The sequence below is a fragment of the Triticum dicoccoides genome, chromosome 4B (assembly GCF_002162155.2).
Source record: "Triticum dicoccoides isolate Atlit2015 ecotype Zavitan chromosome 4B, WEW_v2.0, whole genome shotgun sequence".
NCBI lineage: Eukaryota > Viridiplantae > Streptophyta > Magnoliopsida > Poales > Poaceae > Triticum > Triticum dicoccoides.
In genome coordinates this window covers 161,995,131-162,017,137 of record NC_041387.1, presented here as the reverse complement: position 1 = coordinate 162,017,137, position 22,007 = coordinate 161,995,131, and the positions used below count along the sequence as shown (strand labels likewise).

The window sequence follows — 22,007 nt, the reverse complement described above, 5'->3', positions numbered from 1 at the left end:
TTCGAATAGCCAGATTCCTCGGTATGGAAACTTGGACCCCTTGCATAGTTCATAGACAAGTGAAAGTGGATACTCTAAAATACGCAAGATAAGCGTGAGTGCTATGGATGGCGTTCTCGTAGGGAGACGGGAGCGGATCCATAGTGGTGTATTGATATGGTGAATATGTGGACTCGTGTGCGCCACCTCAAAAGAGTTACTTGCAGTCGTAGTTCAGGATAGCCACCGAGTCAAAGCTGGCTTGCTGCAGTTAAACCCCACCATCCCCTTGTTGATAATGATGCATATGTAGTTAGATCTGATGTAAGTCTTGCTGGGTACATTTGTACTCACGTTTGCCTATTTTATGTTTTGCAGAGAGACTTCAGTCTCACTAGTAATTCCGCGTGGACTTCGACGTTTAGCTTGTTACCTCAGCTACGATCTTGTGCCCTCGACAGGATCTGGTAGATAGTCAGGCTTCTCAGCCTTTTTCATTTATAGATGTCTGTACTCAGACATGTTAAGCTTCCGCATGTGCTTTGACTTGTATGCTCTGAATGTTGGGTCATGAGACCCCTGTTTGTAATATCTCGCTCCTCGGAGCCTATTGAATAAATACTTGAGTCGTAGAGTCATGTTGTGATGCCATGTTGTATTTGCACATATCGAGCATATTGTGTGTATGTTATTGAAATGCTTGGTATGTGTGGGATCTGGCTATGTAGTTGTTTATCCTTAGTAGCCTCTCTTACCGGGAAATGTCTCCTAGTGTTTCCACTGAGCCATGGTAGCTTGCTACTGCTCCGGAACACTTAGGCTGGCCGGCATGTGTCCTTCGTTCCTGTGTCTGTCCCTTCGGGGAAATGTCACGCGATGAATACCGGAGTCCTGTTAGCCCGCTACAGCCCGGTTCACCGGAGTCCTGCTAGCCCAGTGCTACAGCCTGGATTCACTCGCTGATGACCAACACGTTCGATGCTGGGTCATGGATGCCTGTCCCTGTAAGTTAGTGCCACTTTGGGTTTACGACTAGCCATATCAGCCCGGGCTCCTTATCATATGGATGCTAGCGACACTGTCATATACGTGTGCCAAAAGGCGCAAACGGTCCCGGCAAAGGTAAGGCGACACCCGTGGGAATACCGTGCGTGAGGCCGCAAAGTGATATGAGGTGTTACATGCTAGATCGATGTGGCATTGAGTCGGGGTCCTGACATGTGCGTGAGGCCGCAAAGTGAGATTGTATGAAATGCAGTCGCCATGTAATTGCTTTACTTTATCACTATGCGTTAGCGATAGTTGTAGAAGCAATAGTTGGCGAGATGATGATGATGGCCATATCATATCACATATTTTGGTTGCATGTGATGTTTATCTTTTATGCATCTTATTTTGCTTAGTACGGCGGTAGCATTATAAGATGATCTCTTAACTAAATTTGAAGGTATAAGTGTTCTCCCCCAGTATGCACCGTTGCGACAGTTCGTCGTGTTGAGACAGCACATGATGATCGGATGCGATAGACTCTATGTTCACATACAACGGGTGCAAGACAGTTTTGCACATGCGGAATACTCGGGTTAAACTTGACGAGCCTAGCATGTATAGACATGGCCTCGGAACACTGGAGACCGAAAGGTCGAACGTGAATCATATAGTAGATATGATCAACATAGATATGTTCACCATTGATGACTACCCCATCTCACGTGATGATCGAACATGGGTTGGTTGATTCGGATCACATATCATTTAGATGACTTGAGGGATGTCTATCTAAGTGGGAGTTTTTAAGTAATTTGATTAATTGAACTTAATTTATCATGAACTTAGTCCTGATAATATTTGCAAATTATGTCATAGATCAATAGCTCGTGATGTAGCTCCCCGTTTATTTTGATATGGTCCTAGAGAAAAATAAGTTGAAAGATGATAGTAGCAATGCTGCGAACTTGGTCCATGATCTGAGGATTATCCTCATTGCTGCATAGAAGAATTATGTCCTTGATGCACCGCTAGGTGACAGACCTATTGCAGGAGCAGATGCAGACGTTATAAACGTTTGGCAAGCTCAATATGATGACTACTTAATCGTTTAGTGCGCCATCCTTTACGGCTTAGAACCGGAACTTCAAAAATGTTTTGAACGCCACGGAGCATATGAGATGTTCCAAGAGCTGAAATTGGTATTTCAGACTCATGCCCGTGTCGAGAGGTATGAGACCTTTGACAAGTACTTTGCCTACAAGATGAAGGAGAATTGCTCAGCCAGTGAGCATGTGCTCAGAATGTTTGGGTACTACAATCGCTTGAATCGAGTGGGAGTTAATCTTCCAAATAATATAGTGATTATAGTGATTGACAGAATTCTCTAGTCACTATCACCAAACTACTAGAACTTTGTGATGAACTATAATATGCAAGGGATGACGAAAACGATTCCCGAGCTCTTCGCGATGCTGAAATCAGCGTAAGTAGAAATTAAGAAATCAAATGCTGATGGTTAACAAGACCACTAGTTTTCAAGAAAAGGGCAAAAGGGAAAGAAAGGGAACTTCAAGAAGAATGGCAAACAAGTTGCCGCTCCCATGAAGAAACCCAAAGCTAGACCCAAGACTGAAACTGAGTGCTTCTACTACAAAGAAAATGGTCACTGGAAGCGGAACTGCCCCAAATATTTGAGGATAAGAAGGATGGCAAAATGAACAAAGGTATATTTGATATACATGTTATTGATGTGTACTTTACTAGTGTTCATAGTAGCCCCTGGGTATTTGGTATCGGTTCAGTTGCTAAGATTAGTAACTCAAAACAGGAGTTGCAAAATGAACAGAGACTAGTTAAGGGCGAGGTGACGATGTGTGTTGGAAGTGATTCCAAGGTTGATACGATCACCATCACACACTCCCTCTACCTTCGGAATTAATGTTGGATCTAAATAAATGTTATTTGGTATTTGCGTTGAGCATGAATATGATTAGATCATGTTTATTATTGCCATACAGTTATTCATTTAAGTCAGAAAATAATTGTTGTTCTGTTTACACGAACAAAACCTTCTATGGTCATACACTCAATGTAAATGGTTTATTGAATCTCGATCGTAGTGATACACATATTCATAACATTGATGCCAAAAAAATGCAACGTTGATAATGATAGTGCAACATATTTGTGGTACTGCCGTTTAGGTCATATTGGTGTAAAACGCATGAAGAAACTCCATGTGGATGGACTTTGGAATCACTTGATTAAGAATTATTTGATACTTGCGAACCATGCCTCATAGGCAATATGACTAAAACTCCGTTCTCCAGAACAATGGAGCGAGCCAATGACCTATTGAAAATAATACATACCGATGTATGCGGTCCGATGAGTGTTGAGACACGCAACGGTATCATTATTTTCTGACCTTCACAAATGATTTAAGCAGATATGGATATATCTACTTAATGAAACATAAGTCTGGAACATTTGAAAAGTTCAAAGAATTTCAGAGTGAAGTTGAAAATCATCGTAACAAGAAAATAAAGTTTTTACGATCTGATCGCGGAGGCGAATATTTGAGTTACGAGTTTGGCCTTCATTTAAAACTATGTGGAATTGTTTCACAACTCACGCCACCTGGAACACCACAGCGTAATAGTGTGGCCGAATGTCGTAACCGTACTTCATTAGATATGGTGCGATCTATGATTCTCTTACCGATTTACCACTATTGTTTTGGGGTTATGCATTAAAGACAGACGCATTCACGTTAAATAGGGCACCGTCTAAATCCGTTGAGACGACACCGTATGAGCTGTGGTTTGGCAAGAAACCTAAGCTGTCGTTTCTTAAAGTTTGGGGTTGCGACACTTATGTCAAAAGGCTTCAGCCTGATAAGCTCGAATCCAAATCAGAGAAGTGCGACTTCATAGGATACCCTAAGGAAATAATTGCGTACACCTACCATAGATCCGAAGGCAAGATCTTTGTTGCCAAGAATGGAACCTTTGTAGAGAAGGAGTTTCTCTCGAAAGAAGTGAGTGGGAGAAAAGTACAACTTGATGAGGTAATCGTACCTTCTCTCGAATTGGAAAGTAGCACATCAGTGAAATCTGTTCCCATGATGCCTAACCAACTAGAAAGGAAGCAAATGATAATAATCATGAAACTTCAGATGAAGTTGCTACTGAACCTCGTAGGTCAACCAGAGCACGATCCGCACTAGAGTGGTATGGTAATCCTATCCTGGAAGTCATGTTATTAGACCAAGGCAAACCTACGAACTATGAAGAAGCTATGATGAGCCCAGATTCCAATAAATGGCTTGAGGCCATGAAATCTGAGATAGGATCCATGTATGAGAACAAAGTGTGGACTTTGATGAACTTGCCCGATGATCGGCAAGCCATAGAAAATAAATGAATCTTCAAGAAGAAGACTGACGTTGATGGTAATGTTACTGTCTACAAAGCTCGACTTGTCGCGAAAGGATTTCGACAAGTTTAAAGAGTTGACTACGATGAGACTTTCTCACCTATAGTGATGCTTAAGTCCGTCCGAATCATGTTAGCAATTGCCACATTTTATGACTATGAAATCTGGCAAATGGATGTCAAAACTGCATTCCTTAATGGATATCTCAAAGAAGAGTTGTATATGATGCAACCAGAAGGTTTTGTCGATCCTAAAGGTGATAACAAAGTGTGCAAGCTCCAGCGATCCATCTATGGATTGGTGCAAGCATCTCGGAGTTGGAATATACGCTTTGATGAGGTGATTAAAGCATATGGTTTTATACAGACTTACGGTGAAGCCTGTATTTACAAGAAAGTGAGTGGGAGCTCTGTATCATTTCTGATATTATATGTGGATGACATATTGCTAATTGGAAATGACATAGAATTTCTTGATAGCATAAAAGAATACTTGAATAAGAATTTTTCAATGAAAAACCTTGATGATGATGCTTACATATTGGGCATCAAGGTCTATAGAGATAGATCAAGACGCTTGATAAGATTTTCAATGGTACATACCTTGACAAGATTTTGAAGGAGTTCAAAATAGATCAGTCAAAGGAGTTCTATCCTGTATTGTATGGTATGAAGTTGAGTAAAGACTCAAAACCCGTCCACGGCAGAAGATAGAGAGAGAATGTAAGTCATTCCCTATGCCTCACTCATAGGTTCTATAAAGTATGTCATGATGTGTACCACACCTATTGTGTACCTTGCCATGAGTTTGGCATGGGGATACAATAGTGATCCAGGAGTAGATCACTCGAGAGCGGTCAAAATATATCCTTAATTAGCTAAGAGGACTGTCAAAATTTATGGAGGTGATAAAGAGTTCATCGTAAAGGGTTACGTCGATGCAAGATTTGACACCAATTCGGATGGCTCAGAGTCTCAATCTGGATAGATATTGATAGTGGGAGCTATTAGCTAGAGTAGCACCATGCAGAGCATTGTAGACAGAAATTTGTGAAATACATACGGATCTAAATGTGGCAGACCCGTTGACTAAACCTCTCTCACAAGCAAAACATGATCACACCTTAGTACTATTTGGGTCTTAATCACATGGCGATGTGAACTATATTATTGACTAGTAAACCTTTTGGGTGTTGGTCACATGACGATGTGAACTATGGGTGTTAATCACATGACGATGTGAACTATTGGTGTTTAATCACATGGCGATGTGAACTAGATTATTGACTCTAGTGCAAGTGGGAGGCTGAAGGAAATATGCCCTAGAGGCAATAATAAAGTTTACTATTTTATATTTCTTTATTCATGATAAAGGTTTATTACTCATGCTAGAATTGTATTGATCGGAAACCTTAATACATGTGTGAATACATAAACAAACACCGTGTCCCTAGTGAGCCTCTACTTGACTAGCTCGTTGATCAAAGATGGTTAAGGTTTCCTAACCATGAACATGAGTTGTCATTTGATAACGGGATCACATCATTAGGAGAATGATGTGATGGACAAGACCCATCCGTTAGCCTAGCATATTGATCGTTCAGTTTTATTGCTATTGATTTCTTCATGTCAAATATATATTCCTTCAGCTGTGAGATTATGTAACTCCCGGATACCGGAGGAATACCTTATGTGCTATCAAATGTCACAACGTAACTGCGTGATTGTAAAGATGCTCTACAGGTATATCCGACGGTGTTTGTTGAATTGGCATAGACCAAGATTAGGATTTGTCACTCCGAGTGTCGAAGAGGTATCTCTGGGCCCTCTCGGTAATACACATCATAAGAAGCCTTGCAAGCAAAGTGAGTAATGAGTTAGTTGCAGGATGATGTATTACGGGATGAGTAAACACTTGCCGGTAACGAGATTGAACTAGGTATGGAGATACCAATGATCGAATCTCGGGCAAGTAACATACCGATGGACAAAGGGAATAACGTATGTGTCATAACGGTTCGACCGATAAAGATCTTCGTAGAATATGTAGGAGCCAATATTAGCGTCCAGGTTCCGTTATTGGTTGTTGACCGGAGAGGTGTCTCGGTCATGTCTACATAGTTCTCGAACCCATAGGGTCCGCACGCTTAACGTTCAATGACGATATCGCATTATATGAGTTATGTGATTTGGTGACCGAATGTTGTTCGGAGTCCCAGATGAGGTCACGGACATGACGAGGAGTCTCGAAATGGCCGAGAGGTAAAGATTGATATATAGGACGATTGTATTCGGACACCGGAAATGTATCGGGTATTTATCGAAGTACGGGAGGGGTTACCGGAACTCCCCGGGGGGAAGATATGGGCCATATGGGCCATGAGAGGGGAGCACACCAGCCCACAAGGGGTGGCGCGCCCCCCTATGACAGGAGGCCGAATTGGGAGAAGGAAAAAGGAGGTTCGGCCCCCCTTTCCTTTCTCTCTTCCCCCTCCCTTTCTTCTCCGGTGAAATAAGGCAGGGGGCGCCACTTGGGGAAACCCCAAGTAGGATTCGGATCCTACTTGGGGCGCACCCTGGCTGCCTCCCTCTCCCTCCCACCTATATATATGTGGGGGGGCGCCTCTAGCACACCCGAGACAATTGCCTAGCCGTGTGCGGCGTCCCCCTCCACCGTTTACTCCCACGGTCATATCTTCATAGTGCTTAGGCGAAGCCCTGCATAGATCACTTCACCGTCACCACGCCGTTGTGCTGACAAAACTCATCTACTACCTCGACACCCTGCTGGATCAAGAAGGCGAGGGACGTCACCGAGCTGAACGTGTGCAGAACTCGAAGGTGCCGTACATACGGATCGATCGGAGCTAGAAGAAGTTCGACTACATCAACCGCGTTGTCAAACGTTTCCGCTTACGGTCTACGAGGATACGTAGACACACTCTCCCCCTCGTTGCTATGCATCTTCATGGATAGATCATTGCGTCAATTTTTGTTTTTCCATGCAACGTTTCCCAACACCACTGTCATGGAGGCTATGTCTGCATCGTCCGTGGGTCTCCCATCCTTGGCTTTGTCCCGCAAGCCGGAGAACGTCGCTCCGAGGGACCGGCGATGGAGGCAGCGGGAGAGGGAAGGCGGCGTCGCAGGGAGAGGGTGTGGACCTCGAGGGGACGGCTATGACTCGTCGCCGCTCGTTCGGTCGCGTACAGGCCCGGGCACCGGCGGCGCACCGGCTGCCCATGCCCTGTTCGACGGAATGACATAGCAGGACTCGGTATGTTTACTTTGCTCCTCTTTCGATCAACTTTGCATATGTGATGGTCAATGTTTTGCATAGACCTTTAATTCATTTGAAATCATGATAATTGTAGGAATTGATCACGTCGACATGATCAATGGTAATCATGATCCGACCCAAATGCAGTATGAGTTGGGGGATCCAACTTGTCCTATGTTTGAAGTCGGCGGCACATCAAACCCCAATCCAAACAAGAAAAAGAAGGGAAAGATGCCCAAGGCAAGAGGTCTGGCATTCACAATTTTTGAGGACATCTTGTTGGTTAAATCTTGGTTGGCCACAACACTGGACCTCATACATAGCACGGAGCAAAAAGGCAATCGGTATTGGGAGAAGATCCACAAGCACTATCATGAACACAAGCATTATGTGGAGCCGCATCCTATCGCCACCAACCGCAATGTGGCATCTCTCCAACAACCATCGGGGATAATTTAAGGGGAAGTGAACAAATACGTCGGCTACTATGCACAAGTGCTTGGCCGCCCTCAAAGTGGGATGGGTATGTCCACTCACGTAAGCATAATCACTTCATTTTGTCATAATTTGAATTGCTTGTATTTTTTGTTGCATTCTCATCATTATACATGCATTGTTTGCTAGATTATGGTGGCGGCCACTATGTATCAAGAGACAGAGAAGAAGATATTCGGTTTTAGCCATTGTTGAGTGCTATTGAATGCAAACCAAAGTGGACACAATTTGTGGCCGATCTCAAGGCCGGCAAAAGGAAGAATGATGGCTCAAGCTCCGACCAATCAACTGGGTTAGACGACGAAGAGGAAGAAATTGTAGGGGAGAATGGAAGAGCCACCATGCCAAAGGATAACCGGCAAGTGATGGGAAACAAGTAGGAGAAGGCGAGGGCCTCTTGTGATGCTGCGGCTACAAAAATGTCCTTCAATGGACGGACATTTTTCCTTAAAGGAGAACAAGAAAGAGGAGAGGTACAAGCTCATGTTGGATGTACAAAAAGAGGATGTACAAAAAGAGAGGATGGATTGGGACCAGGAGAGGGCGTTCAAGAAGCTGCAAATTAAGGGTCGAGATCGAGTTGGAGAAGAGCGAAGCGGCGATCAAATGGGAGATGGAGAAGGCCCAGACATTTGGAGAAATTGAGCTTGAGAATAAGAGGTTGCAACTTGCTCGAGACGCGGAGGATGCCAAGATAATGTTGACGGACGAAAGTACCTTGGATGAGCACGCAAAGAAGTGACTTGTGGGAATGAAGGAGATCAACAAACGTAGGGACTACGAAGCAAGGATGACTGCGGAGCAGGAGGCAAGGCTGGCAGCCAAGGAGGAGGCAAGGTTGGCCGCAGAGCAGGAGCATGGATGGTGTCCGGCGAGTGATCCGGCCAGCGAGCGATCTCTCACGCTCGGACTTCAATTACACTTTGGCATGTCCGAACTGTCGAACTATGATTTATTTTGCTTTGTCGCATTTGGTAAATTGTTGAATTGTGATGAATTTGTGCTCTATGATCGACGTGCATGCATTGCATGGATTTAAGGATTCACATACGAGGAGTCTGGCTGTCCGGCAGGCCAAATGAGGGGCCTCCCGGCGCCGTCTACATATGCGCCCGGGGGCATATAGGGAGCTGGATTTGCCAAATCTGGCTGTAGATGCTCTAATAGGAACGGGTCAGAGACATTAGCATATCTGCAATCTCTATCAACTTCGCAACATTAGCATATCCGCAAATGTGCAGAAAGCATAATCCCCATACCAACATGCCATTCCAAGAAGAAACAAACAAATAAGGCTAAAATGCCTTATAGGATCTTGAACTTTTTTGAACAGTCAACAAGTCCATAAACTTATACAACAAGATTAATAATATGGGGCTGTATATCCATCAGATGAACGAAATTTTTCAAAACGTCAACTTTTGTGTATTAGCCCATAATACTAGAATAGAAAAAACAAAAACAATATTTTATAAAAGATAAAAATAAACAATTACTAAAACAAAAAATATATTTACAATATATAGAATTTCTGGAGAAGTTTTACTCTGATAGAGAAAAACAAGTAGAATATTATATATACAGGATAAAAACTAAACCAGAAAATTTAGTTTGCAGAGGTTGCACACTTTGTACAAAATTTGCACTATGCCGTAAAACATGCAAGAACTAGTATAAAAGGTGCAGTTCAGGCCAACCAAGGAGCAATTTTAGGTGGCTCAGATTTACGAAAATTTCAGGCAACTGAGAATTAGCAAATTCGTAATAATATACCTCTTTGTATATTCTTGCTGCAAGATAATAGTTCCCGTTCTTGAACGCCTCATGCGCTTTAGATTTTGCACTAGTAAGCATGGCTTTCTGAAACATTGAGAGCAACCAAATGATATAAAAAGATTCATTACCACACCTAGTCCCTTCCCTCATGTTATAACTACTTTCTCCCTGAATCAATGCAATATCTCATCTCAATATCTACCATGTATAAAGTGGTCATGAATATTAAACCTCCTGTCACGCGGTTTATCCATAAAAATAATAATAAAGCTTAGTATCCCCAGTTGGAAGAATTGTTTGATTTGTTTCAACTTCTACATGATTCTACTGTGATCCAACCCTAATTACTGATAGAAGTTAGTCTGACTTATCTCAAATTCACACATTTCAAATGTTCTCTTATCTGCATTGCTTATGACCCAATCTTATGATGGATAAGTCTGTGTACTAGGGTCCTTGTGGGGCTGCAGCACATGGTCCTTGTGGCAGTTAGGAGGATAAAGTCCTGGACCATCAAGGACTGGCTGTTAGGATAGAGTTCTGTTCTTGACCATCAAGGACTGTCAGTTAGCATCTTAGACTAGCATCTTAGACTAGCATCTTAGACTGGCATCTTGGCAGCATCTTAGCATATGCCTTGGCTGGCTAGCAGCCTATAAATATGTATCCCCAACCCCTCGGGTTGGCATGGCATTGTGTGAGAAATAAACCAACGAAAATTGTCCCAACTCTCCTAGTGTCATCCACAACTATCAATGCTCAGGCTGAAAGGTCTAACAAGTGGTATCAGAGCCAGGTTAACCTGCACCCTGAGCATTTCCTGTGAGCAGCCCAAGTCGGTAGCAGCAGCTGCTCCGTCTGCCTCTGGTTACCTTCCTCCCTCCGGACTGTCGAGCAGCAGCTCGTCTTCATCAGCCTCCTCTTCACGCAACAGCCCCCCTGCAGCGAGCCATGTCTGCAGGTCGCTCTCAGCACACGGCTACCTCGAGCATGCGGCGCCGGCAAGAGGCCGAGCGCGCCGTGGCAGAGGAGCGTGAGCGAGCGGCTGTAGCAGCGGCTGCTGCGGCGGCAAGAGTGTCGAGGCTGGCTGCAGCGGAGCTGGCAGCAGCCAAAGCGGAGGTAGAAGCAGCCAGGGCGGAGGTAGAAGCAGCAGCAGCAGCAGAAGCAGCCCGTGAGGCTACGGCGGATGCCAAGGCACTCCGCGGCAGCCCCGGCAGCTCCAGCAGCTCCGCGCCTGCGGACGACGGCGCCGATCGCGCCAAAGTGGCGCAGGAGCGGACGGCGCAGTGGGCAGCCGAGCACGCCCGCGCTCCAGGTGGAGGCGCGCACCGCGACGGCGGCTGCAACGACCAGGACCGCGGCCTCTACGAGGTCCGGACTGTGGTCAGGGATGTTGGTTCCAGTGTTGGGTGGCCTACCCTCACTAAAACCAACTACGTCGAGTGGGCCGGGATCATGAAGGTCAGGCTCCAGGTGCGGCGCATGTGGGAGGCAGTCCAGGACAGCAACGTCGACCACCTAGAGGATCGACGGGCGCTGGACGCCCTCATCGCCGCAGTCCCGCCCGAGATGCAGTTCTCGCTTTCCAACAAGCGGACTGCCAAAGAGGCTTGGGACGCCATCGCCGCAGCACGCATCGGCAGCGACCGTGCTCGCAAGTCCACCCTGCAGGCACTTCGTAAGGAGTGGGAGAACCTAGGCTTCAAGCCAGGTGAGGACGTTGATGAGTTTGCTCTCCGTCTCAACACTCTGCTGCAGAAGATGGTGAAGTTTGGCGATGCCACCTACACCGAGGAGAGAGCTGTCGAGAAGCTTTTTCGGTGCATTCCCGAGAAGTACAAGCAGATGGCTCGCTCGATCGAGTCGTTGCTGGACCTCTCCACGATGACGATCGAGGAGGCGATAGGCCGTCTCAAGGTCGTCGACACCGACGAGCCACAGCCCCCCTCGGGGCCCGTCACCACCGGCGGGAAGCTGCTCCTAACTCGGGAGCAGTGGGATCCCAGCCTTGGTGACAGGAGGAAGGGGGAGCCTTCCTCCTCGACGGGAGGCCGCAAGCGTGGCAAGCAGCGTAAGGCGCGAAGAGGCCCCCCGGGCAGGGCACAAGGACGTGCCGAAGGTGACGCCCGCGGAGGCGCCAAGGACGGCGCCGCTGGCAAGCCCAAGCCGGCACAAGACAACAGTTGCCACAACTGTGGCCGGTTTGGCCATTGGGCCAATGAGTGTCGGCAACCACGACAAGGCCAAGCTCACGTCACACAGGCAAAGGAGGAGGAGACGGCTCTGTTCATGGCGCATGCAAGCATTGAGCTACCCTCGGCGACTCCAGTCGCAAAGGCTTTCATCCACCTCGATGAGCCAAAAGCACACGCTCTTCTCGGCGATGGCTCCGGGAAGGACAAGGCTACGGGGTGGTGCCTCGACACCGGCGCCACCCACCACATGACCGGTCGAAGGGAATTCTTCGCCGAGCTCGACTCCGATGCGCGAGGCTCCGTCAAGTTCGGGGATGCCTCCGCTGTGGAGATAAAGGGCGTCGGCTCCGTCATCTTCACCACCAAGATGGGAGAGCACCGGCTGCTCACCGGTGTCTACTACATCCCCGCGCTAAGAAATTCCATCATCAGCTTGGGACAGCTGGATGAGAACGGCTCACGCGTGCTGATGGAGCATGGGGTCCTACGCATCTGGGATCGCCAGCGTCGCCTTCTCGCCAAGGTGCCCAGAGGTGAAAATCGACTCTACGTCCTTGATGTGCAGGTGGCACAACCGGTCTGTCTCGCTGTCCGTCGAGACGACGAGGCGTGGCAGTGGCATGAGCGCTTTGGGCACCTTCACTTTGAGGCCCTGAAGCGTCTAAGTGCCAAGGAGATGGTGCGAGGCCTGCCATGCCTCGACCATGTGGAGCAGTTCTGCGACATCTGCGTGCTGACAAAGCAGAGACGACTCCCCTTTCCCCAACAGGCGAGTTTTCGGGCTAAGGAGAAGCTGGAGCTCGTGCACGGAGACCTGTGCGGCCCGGTGACGCCAGCCACACCAGGAGGTCGACGCTACTTCCTGCTGCTCGTCGACGATCTCTCCCGCTACATGTGGGTGATGATCCTCGGCAGTAAGGGAGAAGCGGCGGACGCCATCAGGCGCACGCAGGTTGGTGTGGAGGCGGAGAGCGGCCGCAAATTGCGCGTGTTGCGCACTGACAACGGCGGCGAGTTCACGACAGCTGAATTCGCGTCGTACTGCGCTGATGAGGGCATCCAGCGCCACTACTCCGCGCCGTACAGCCCGCAGCAAAACGGCGTCGTCGAGCGGCGCAACCAGACGGTTGTGGGGATGGCTCGGGCTCTCCTCAAGCAGAGAGGGATGCCGGCTGCCTTCTGGGGAGAGGCGGTGCTAACGGCCGTCTACATCCTCAACCGCTCCCCTACTAAGGCACTCGACGGCAGAACTCGGTACGAGGTCTGGCATGGGCGGAAGCCGGCGGTCTCTCATTTGCGGGTCTTTGGCTGCCTTGCGTTCGCCAAGGAGCTCGGCCACATCGGCAAGCTCGACGACAGGAGCACTCCGGGAGTCTTCATCGGCTACGCGGAGGGCTCAAAGGCCTACCGCATCCTCGATCCAAAGACACAACGTGTGCGCACAGCGCGAGACGTCGTGTTCAACGAAGGGCGAGGGTGGCAATGGGACAAGGCGGTGGACGACGGCTCGACGCCGACGTATGACGACTTCATTGTCGAGTACGCCCACTTCAAGGAAGCTGGGGGAGCAAACAGCTCCTCTTCACCGGGCACGTCTACTCCGGCCCCAACTACATCGACTCCGGCGCCTGCTACACCGACGACACCACAACCGGCGACGCCGCATACTCCAGTCCCAGCGGTCGCCACTCCGGGCTCGTCTTCATCAGCACCAGCTCATGCAGAGCACAACCCGATGAAGTTCGCTTCCCCGCTCACTCACGACGAGGAGCGTGTCGACGCGTGGTATGACGGCGAACCGCTGCGGTACCGTACGATGGATAATGTGCTCGGCGACCAGCCGGTGCCAGGACTGGTGCCACGTGACCTGGAGGCGCAGCTACAGCTCGTGTGTGAAGACGGCGAACCACGGTCCTTTGCAGAGGCCGAGAGAGACGCGGCATGGCGCGCCGCGATGAAGTTGGAGATGGATGCGGTCGAGCAAAACCGCACCTGGGAGCTCGCTGATCTCCCTCGAGGTCACCGCGCAATCACCCTTAAGTGGGTGTTCAAGCTGAAGAGGGATGGAGCCGGCGCCATCATCAAGCACAAGGCTCGCTTGGTGGCCCGAGGCTTCTTGCAGCAGGAAGGAGTCGACTTCGACGACGCTTTCGCTCCCGTGGCACGGATGGAGTCCGTGCGACTTCTCCTTGCGCTGGCTGCCCAGGAGGGCTGGCGTGTCCACCACATGGACGTTAAGTCGGCATTCCTCAACGGCGACTTGAAGGAGGAAGTCTACGTGCATCAGCCACCGGGGTTTACGATTCCCGGCCAGGAGGGCAAGGTGCTCCGCCTGCGCAAGGCTCTCTATGGCCTGCGGCAGGCACCCAGGGCGTGGAACGCCAAGCTGGACTCCACGCTGAAGAAGATGGGTTTCGAGCAGAGCCCGCATGAGGCTGCCGTCTACCGACGGGGGAGTGGAGGAAATGCCCTGCTGGTGGGCGTCTACGTTGACGACCTGGTGATCACCGGCACCAAAGATGCTGAGGTGGCGGCGTTCAAGGAAGACATGAAGGCCACGTTCCAGATGAGTGACCTGGGGCTCCTCTCCTTCTATCTAGGGATTGAGGTGCACCAGGACCACTCCGGGATCGCGCTTCGACAGTCCGCCTACGCCAAGCGCATCGTTGAGCTAGCTGGGCTCACCGACTGCCATCCAGCTCTCACTCCGATGGAGGAGAGGCTGAAACTAAGCCGCGACAGCACGACGGAGGAAGTGGATGCTACGCAGTACCGACGCCTTGTGGGGAGCCTTCGCTACCTCACTCACACACGGCCGGACTTGGCATTCTCCGTCGGCTATGTCAGTCGGTTCATGGAGCGACCAACGTCGGAACACCAGCAGGCAGTGAAGAGGATCGTCCGCTACATAGCAGGGACCCTCGACCACGGCCTCCACTACCCTAGGTGTCCTGGGGCGGCACACTTCGTCGGGTACAGCGACAGCGACCACGCCGGCGACATCGACACCAGCAAGAGCACGAGCGGGATCCTCCTCTTCCTCGGCAAGTGTCTCGTGAGCTGGCAATCAGTCAAGCAGCAGGTGGTGGCCCTGTCCAGCTGTGAGGCTGAGTACATAGCGGCCTCCACCGCGTGTACTCAGGCGCTCTGGCTTGCTCGACTGCTTGGTGATCTTCTCGTTCAAGACACCAGAACGGTGCAGCTCCTGGTGGACAGCAAGTCCGCCCTGGCCCTGGCAAAGAACCCCGTGTTCCACGAACGGAGCAAGCACATCCGACTGAGGTATCACTTCATCCGCAACTGTGTGGAAGAAGGGAGCATCGAGGCGAGCTACATCAACACCAAGGATCAGCTCGCAGACCTGCTCACCAAGCCCCTTGGGAGGGTCAAGTTCCTCGAACTTTGCTCCAGGATTGGGATGATTCAACTCTCCCACAAGACGACGTACAAGACTTAGGGGGAGAATGATGGATAAGTCTGTGTACTAGGGTCCTTGTGGGGCTGCAGCACATGGTCCTTGTGGCAGTTAGGAGGATAAAGTCCTGGACCATCAAGGACTGGCTGTTAGGATAGAGTTCTGTTCTTGACCATCAAGGACTGTCAGTTAGCATCTTAGACTAGCATCTTAGACTAGCATCTTAGACTGGCATCTTGGCAGCATCTTAGCATATGCCTTGGCTGGCTAGCAGCCTATAAATATGTATCCCCAACCCCTCGGGTTGGCATGGCATTGTGTGAGAAATAAACCAACGAAAATTGTCCCAACTCTCCTAGTGTCATCCACAACTATCAATGCTCAGGCTGAAAGGTCTAACATCTTACATCCTCTACATCCCCAAGGACAACAAAGCCTTCAGTCACAAGCAAGTTGGAATAGGCTACCTCTGCAGAATCCCCACAGATCATAATTTCATCACTGAAAACTAGTATTTCTTCTTCGCCAATTTATTAGACATTATTTTACCTTAGTTGTTAAATGCTCATCTCTGTCCAAACTGATTTAAAATCAACACGGGGTGTTAACCCTGGCTAGGTTAGTCCTTACAAGATTCAGAAGAGGTCAAACACATAAACCACAGGGATACCAGTAAATCACTATGCACGTTGCATATTACAAACCTAACATGCAATGTGCCGTCAAAGTCATGTCAGAAAGACTATACGGTTTACAAGCTTAACAGAACCGATCAAGGTAAATATTTAAACTGCTTTCAACAAAACTGTATTGCTCCCAAATGATTAGTGTGCAACACAATATTTTCATTTCACCGGCTCATAGGTCATAGTTAAGAAAAGCATGCAATAAGACTGGCGCACACTTAACATGCATGGTCAATACAATTCTTAGCCACCAATTGTAGCTAAATTTTCAAATATTCACAGAGAAAGAGTGGGCAATGAATTTCAAGCTCATTTCTGAAGTAACAGCAATGAATTTCAGAAATCCCAAACTGGGAAGGTCTCTGTCTGAAAGCTAACAGCCAACATACACAGTTGCACACAAACCATTTAAATTAATATAATAATGGCACTCAAATTATACCTTCGCTGGACGCACTGATTTTACATGCCTAATGATCCCATCTACACTCCAGTCACATACATTTGGAATACGAGAAGTGACCGGAAATAGAATCTCAACATCTTCACGCCTACCAGAGCGGGCAGCAATTTCAATAGGAGCTCGTCCTAACTGCCATGATAACAAGCAGGATTAACTTCACTCAGTATTTGGCAATGGAAAACGACAGACTTGCAGTATGCAAGATATATGAGCAACCATCAGGCACATACACATGTTATAAAATAAAATAAATTCTAGAGATCGGCATAACATTAAGTGCTACAAAAGCCATGTAGCGTATCTTATATTGTAGCAATGAGCACATAAACATGTGATAGGACAGCAACCACAACTCAAGAACTATATTGTTAACATATGTGATCTAATACTACCCTGACAACTTCTAGGATGAAACAGAGAAGTAGTAACTCTTCCTGGTATTTGCAACCTCTGCTTCATTTTTCCTCCAAAATGGTAAGAACAACTGTTATATTTTTATCCCAACAACCCAAAGAAGTTCTTTGCAAGTTCCATGTAGAAAATTTTGTTCGAAGTGGAAACTCTAAGGTATGTTCTTCCAATCTAGTAGATAGCCTAGAACCATCACGTGCCTCTCCAAATAATAAAATAGAACAGGGGACTGAATTTCAAATGTACCTTTGATGTTTCATGTATTTTAATCCTATTAGGATAAATCGAGACACCCAAAATACACACAAAATAGACCTGCCAATAAGCAAATTCATCCAGATGTTTGTCTCAAGTTAACAGTTTGAAATGGAAAACTAAAAATGAACTTTTACTAGAATATCTTATATTAGGTATAGACACAAAAGCATGCATGTAACAACAAGGTACAACAGCTTACACTGTCAGGAACATTAGCATCCGCACCAGCCAGAACTAAGCACTTCAGGATTTCAGTTGAGCCACTAATGGCAGCAATGATTAATGGTGTCTCTTTACAATTACCATCCACATCAGCACCAGCCTAACAATAAAAATCTGGGTTATATGCTTCATACAACACACATACAAATTGCGTCACAATCATTTGAAGAAAAATAAAAAAATTAGTTGAGTAACATCCTCTTCTTTTTTTTGAGAATGCATCCTCTTTTTTCATTATTACATAATGTGTAAGTTGATGTACGAAGTAACATACCTCAAGCAGGAGCTTCACACATTTCAGTGAGTGCACAACAGTAGCAATAGCAAGAGCTGTATAACCAGTACCACCCAAAGTTATCTTATGCTGTTGAGAGACTAAGAAATTAGAAATTGCGTATAACTAGAACTAGCATATACTCCCTCCGTCCCAAAATAACTGTCTCAACTTTGTACTAGCTCTAGCACAAATTTGTACTAAGCTCAAGACACTTATTTTGGGACGGAGGGAGTAATAAATAGCAGATATAACCATGTTACTGTGAGTAAAAACTTTTGTCAAAAAGATGAAATAACAAAATTAGCATACACAAACATTGCAAAAGTAAATGAATTAGCTTCTCATATTATCTATGAAAGTTGGTGAATCCTCATCATCCGTGATCCTTCTGGGACATCTGTGACCATTCCTAAAAATGCATACAAAAGAGAAGTAGAAAAAAGAAGGGCACGGCTGAGTTTCCAGCACAGTAAATCCGTGGACATACAAGAGGCAAAGCTAGATCTTAACAGTCATTGTGCATTGAACGTCAAGCACTAATAAAAATATAGGAACACTGCAAAGCAAGATCTTACCGATTAACACACTAGAGTGATACCATGTTAAATCATTGGTAAGCATGCTGAATTCAAGTTGTCAGACGTATCATGCAACGATGGTAGAAACTGAGATTATGCATGGATAATGCCGTATGGTGCTCGGAAGCATTTGCCGCCTTCTCAAATAATTTTTTTCGTTCTTCAAAATATTCTCACATGTAGATGGCTCCTTATCATGTTCAAATTTCATGTTTTATGAAAAAGTTTATGTTTTTTTATTGGCGTGGAAAAAAAACAAGCACCTAAAAAATGCCTTTTTAGCTCCTGATTCCTGTGTTTTCATGCAAACTACTCCCTCCGTATCAAAATATAAGACGTTTTTAGGCTAGTTTAGCCTACAAAAACGTCTTATATTTCGGTACAGAGGTAGTACAAGTCAAGAACAAAATTACTAGCACTTGAGGGTACATGATTCACGCGTATATACATGCAAGATTTTTATTCTTTGAATTTTGGACGAAAAAAAAGAACATGTAGCTCGGGTGCTGAAAATCTGTCTCCAGTTATGCATATGCTAGGAAAAAGAAGCATGTTGTACAGCCAAGTCTCTAGAATCCACCAACCTAAAAAAAAGGCTTCTACACTCCACCTGGTCACTGGTGGAATGTGTGCAGTGAAGCAGGGAAAATTGGTGGCTCGGCGCTCAAAAGGATACTAAGGGTTGATTAGTAGATGAGAGAAAATGAATTGGCTTGAAAAAATATCAACAATGCTACTCATATTAGCAAGAAAAATATATGAATGAGAATATGGTTTGAAAACTGTGAGCAGGTGAAGAGCCAGACTCCACCTGATTATAGCTTATAGCTAGAAGGAATAAGAACAACAAGTGCAACATGACAAAGCCAGCCACATGAAAAAAAAACTCAAATAGGATAAAGTTGATGGATAGGGAAACACTGAAATAAGTATATAAAAAAACTATATTGTCGATCTTACCATTCCAAATAGCATGAAGGTTCAGAAAAAGAAAAGATGGGAGTGACACTTACGTCTGCATGGTGGTCTAGCAAAACTTTCACAATATCATCCCGCCCATCACGGGCAGCAGAATGCAGTGCCGTCCCACCAAGATGTAGTGCATCAACATAAGCTCCACTGGAGAGTAAGAGCTCAACTATTTCACAGCTTCCTGGATAAAAATAATACAGGATATATTTTAGTCAACTGTAGATTTTTGTTGTAAGTCCTTGTATTCACGCCATCCTATCTAACAATGTGCTAAGAAACTTCATAAGAAACAAGTCTAAATTAGAGGACATACTGAAATACAGAGTCAATATGTCTTGTGAATTGATTGAGTGAGTATGCATGATGTGGACAAAAGGGCATTTCAAAAAAATTGGACTTGGCTAAAATAAATTAACAATGTCGTGAAAAAAAAAAGATGGCCTGCTAGTTATATTTTCTCCATGATATGATGTCTATGGGGGGGAAGGAAGAACTTTCGCATACAGCCAGCACCATACTCACTTTCCTCGGATATTTGCCACTATAAAGAATATTCGGTCAGAAATTTTTACTCCGTGTCTCACGGATATATAGGTCCTCGCTCCTCACACAGTAGTACACAGGGAGATGAAGAACAATTTATGAATGATGAGTGTGTGCAATAGATACTTATGCGTAGAGATCGATACTACCTGCTGCAGCAGCAAGGTGGAGGGGAGTACTCCCACTGTCGTTGAGCTTCATTGTAGCAGCACCTTGATCAAGAAAGTAGCGCACCAAATCCACATTCTGACAGCCAATCGCAACAGTCAAAGGCGTTTCGCCTGTCAGGGACAACAGAGCAGAGAAGCTTAGCACAAATTCAGCCCATCCAAACGAACAACTGCCTGGATGGAATGAACGAGAGCCACTCTCTAATCAACGAAAGCTGGGATGATTCAGTGCGGGAATGAGAGCTCCTGTACTTATTACGGAAAGGAAAGGAGAGGGCTTGAAGGAAGGCGACGCACCCATCGGGCCTACGTCATCGACATCCAGCCGGATGTCCTCGACCAGGTAGCGGCACACGGGCAGGCTCCCGCCTAGGGCCGCGGTGTGCAACAAGCCCATGCCGTAGCCGTCCCTGACCGCGCCCATCTTCTCAGCGAGGCGACTGCCTTCCGCCCCCCTTCCCACCACCCTCGCCGCCTCTGAAATGCAAAACGAATCGGCGCCAAAATCAGCACGGAAACAGACGGGAACCGGAAAATGAAGAAAGTAATCGCGGACGCGGACAGAGGGAGGTAGTACTTACTCTTGACGAGGTGGAGCTCGCCGTCGAAGGCCGCCTTCAGGAAGCCCTGGTCGAAGGAAGGGTTGGAGGTGCGGCTAGGGTCCCATGAAGGGAGGCCGCCGCCGCCGCGGTCGAAGGCAGCGGGAGGGAAGAGAGGCGGCTGCGGTGCCATGGCAACGGGGTTGGCAGTACGTAGGGTTTTAACCAGGGGTTGTAGACGGGGTCGGGCGAGGAGGAGGGAGGAGCAGACGGGAAGGGAGGGAATGCAGTGGAGGCCGGGGAGGACGACGCGTGCGAGAGAGAGACCTCCTTTGGTTAAGGGAGTTAACTACAATGAGATTGCCTCATCCCCGCAATACCTAAAATCAGTTCAGGTTAAACTAGTACTCCCTCGGTTCCCAAATATTTGTGTTTCTAGGCATTTCAAATGGTCACAACATACAGATGTATGTTAATTTATTTTAGAATGTAGATTTACTCAATTTGTTCTGTATGTAGTCATTTGTTAAATCTTTAGAAAGACAAATATTTGGGAACGGAGAAAGTAATTACTAAATATTTTAATAATGACATACAATAGATGGATGTCAAAATGATTCTCATGATATGAAAATAGAACTAAGATTGTATATTTGATACGGTTCAAGGTAATTTTGTCGATCGATAGGATGCTAGTAAGTGAGCAAACTTCAAGAGATCCTATAATAGACTGAAACAAGCATAATAAAGTTAAAATCTTTGTTCCGATGAAATGGTCAAATAATTTGATCTCATCGAGAAAAGCAAAGATACTTGTATTTACAAGAAAGCAAGTGGAGCATAATAATATTTCTAAGGGTCTTTTACATCTGTGTCCCTAACTCAAACCCACTACTCATATTTGTCCCTAATTTTGAAGCATGCTTAAATTTGCCTCTCGCCATCAAGTCACCTTATAGAAATGCTCTTCCATGCCGTTACAGTCCGGTCAAAGGACTTTGACCGTCTGGTGAACAGTAACTCTGTGAACAGCAGATTTGAAAAAAACTAACAACAAAAATTAAAAAAATCTGAAATTTTGTGGGATCGAAGATACTCGAGTGCGCAAGGTGCGTGCAAATTTTCGTGTTGTTTGGACATTCCACAAGCCCGTGAGAAAGGAAAGAATTTAATATGTATGCCTGTGAACAGTAAATTCAAAAAAATAGCAAAAAAATACAAAAATCTGAAATTTTGCAGGATCGAAGACGCGCGGGTGTGCAAGGTGAGTGCAAATTTTTGTGATCAAATGACATGCGAGCTCTAGTACAAAAAAAATAGT

At 46.6% G+C, this 22,007-nt stretch overlaps 1 protein-coding gene across 5 annotated transcripts in view; it reads right to left on the bottom strand.

The window, feature by feature from the left end:
* Nucleotides 1–21,001, bottom strand: part of LOC119295554 (ankyrin repeat and protein kinase domain-containing protein 1-like) — a 32,435-nt gene extending 11,434 nt beyond the window's left edge. For 4 of the 5 annotated variants that reach the window (XM_037573980.1, XM_037573981.1, XM_037573982.1 and 1 more), the window contains exons 1-9: nt 20,729–21,001; nt 20,445–20,624; nt 20,127–20,258; nt 19,476–19,615; nt 17,882–17,971; nt 17,585–17,707; nt 17,374–17,442; nt 16,696–16,845; nt 9,955–10,041 (exon numbers count right to left, since the gene is read on the bottom strand). In XM_037573980.1, the coding sequence (XP_037429877.1) occupies nt 9,955–10,041; nt 16,696–16,845; nt 17,374–17,442; nt 17,585–17,707; nt 17,882–17,971; nt 19,476–19,615; nt 20,127–20,258; nt 20,445–20,624; nt 20,729–20,879 (1,122 nt within the window). In that variant the 5' untranslated portion in view covers nt 20,880–21,001. The remainder of the gene's footprint in view (nt 1–9,954; nt 10,042–16,695; nt 16,846–17,373; nt 17,443–17,584; nt 17,708–17,881; nt 17,972–19,475; nt 19,616–20,126; nt 20,259–20,444; nt 20,625–20,728) is intronic. The other variant, XM_037573983.1, reaches the window with a different exon arrangement.
* Nucleotides 21,002–22,007: the final 1,006 nt, after the last annotated feature.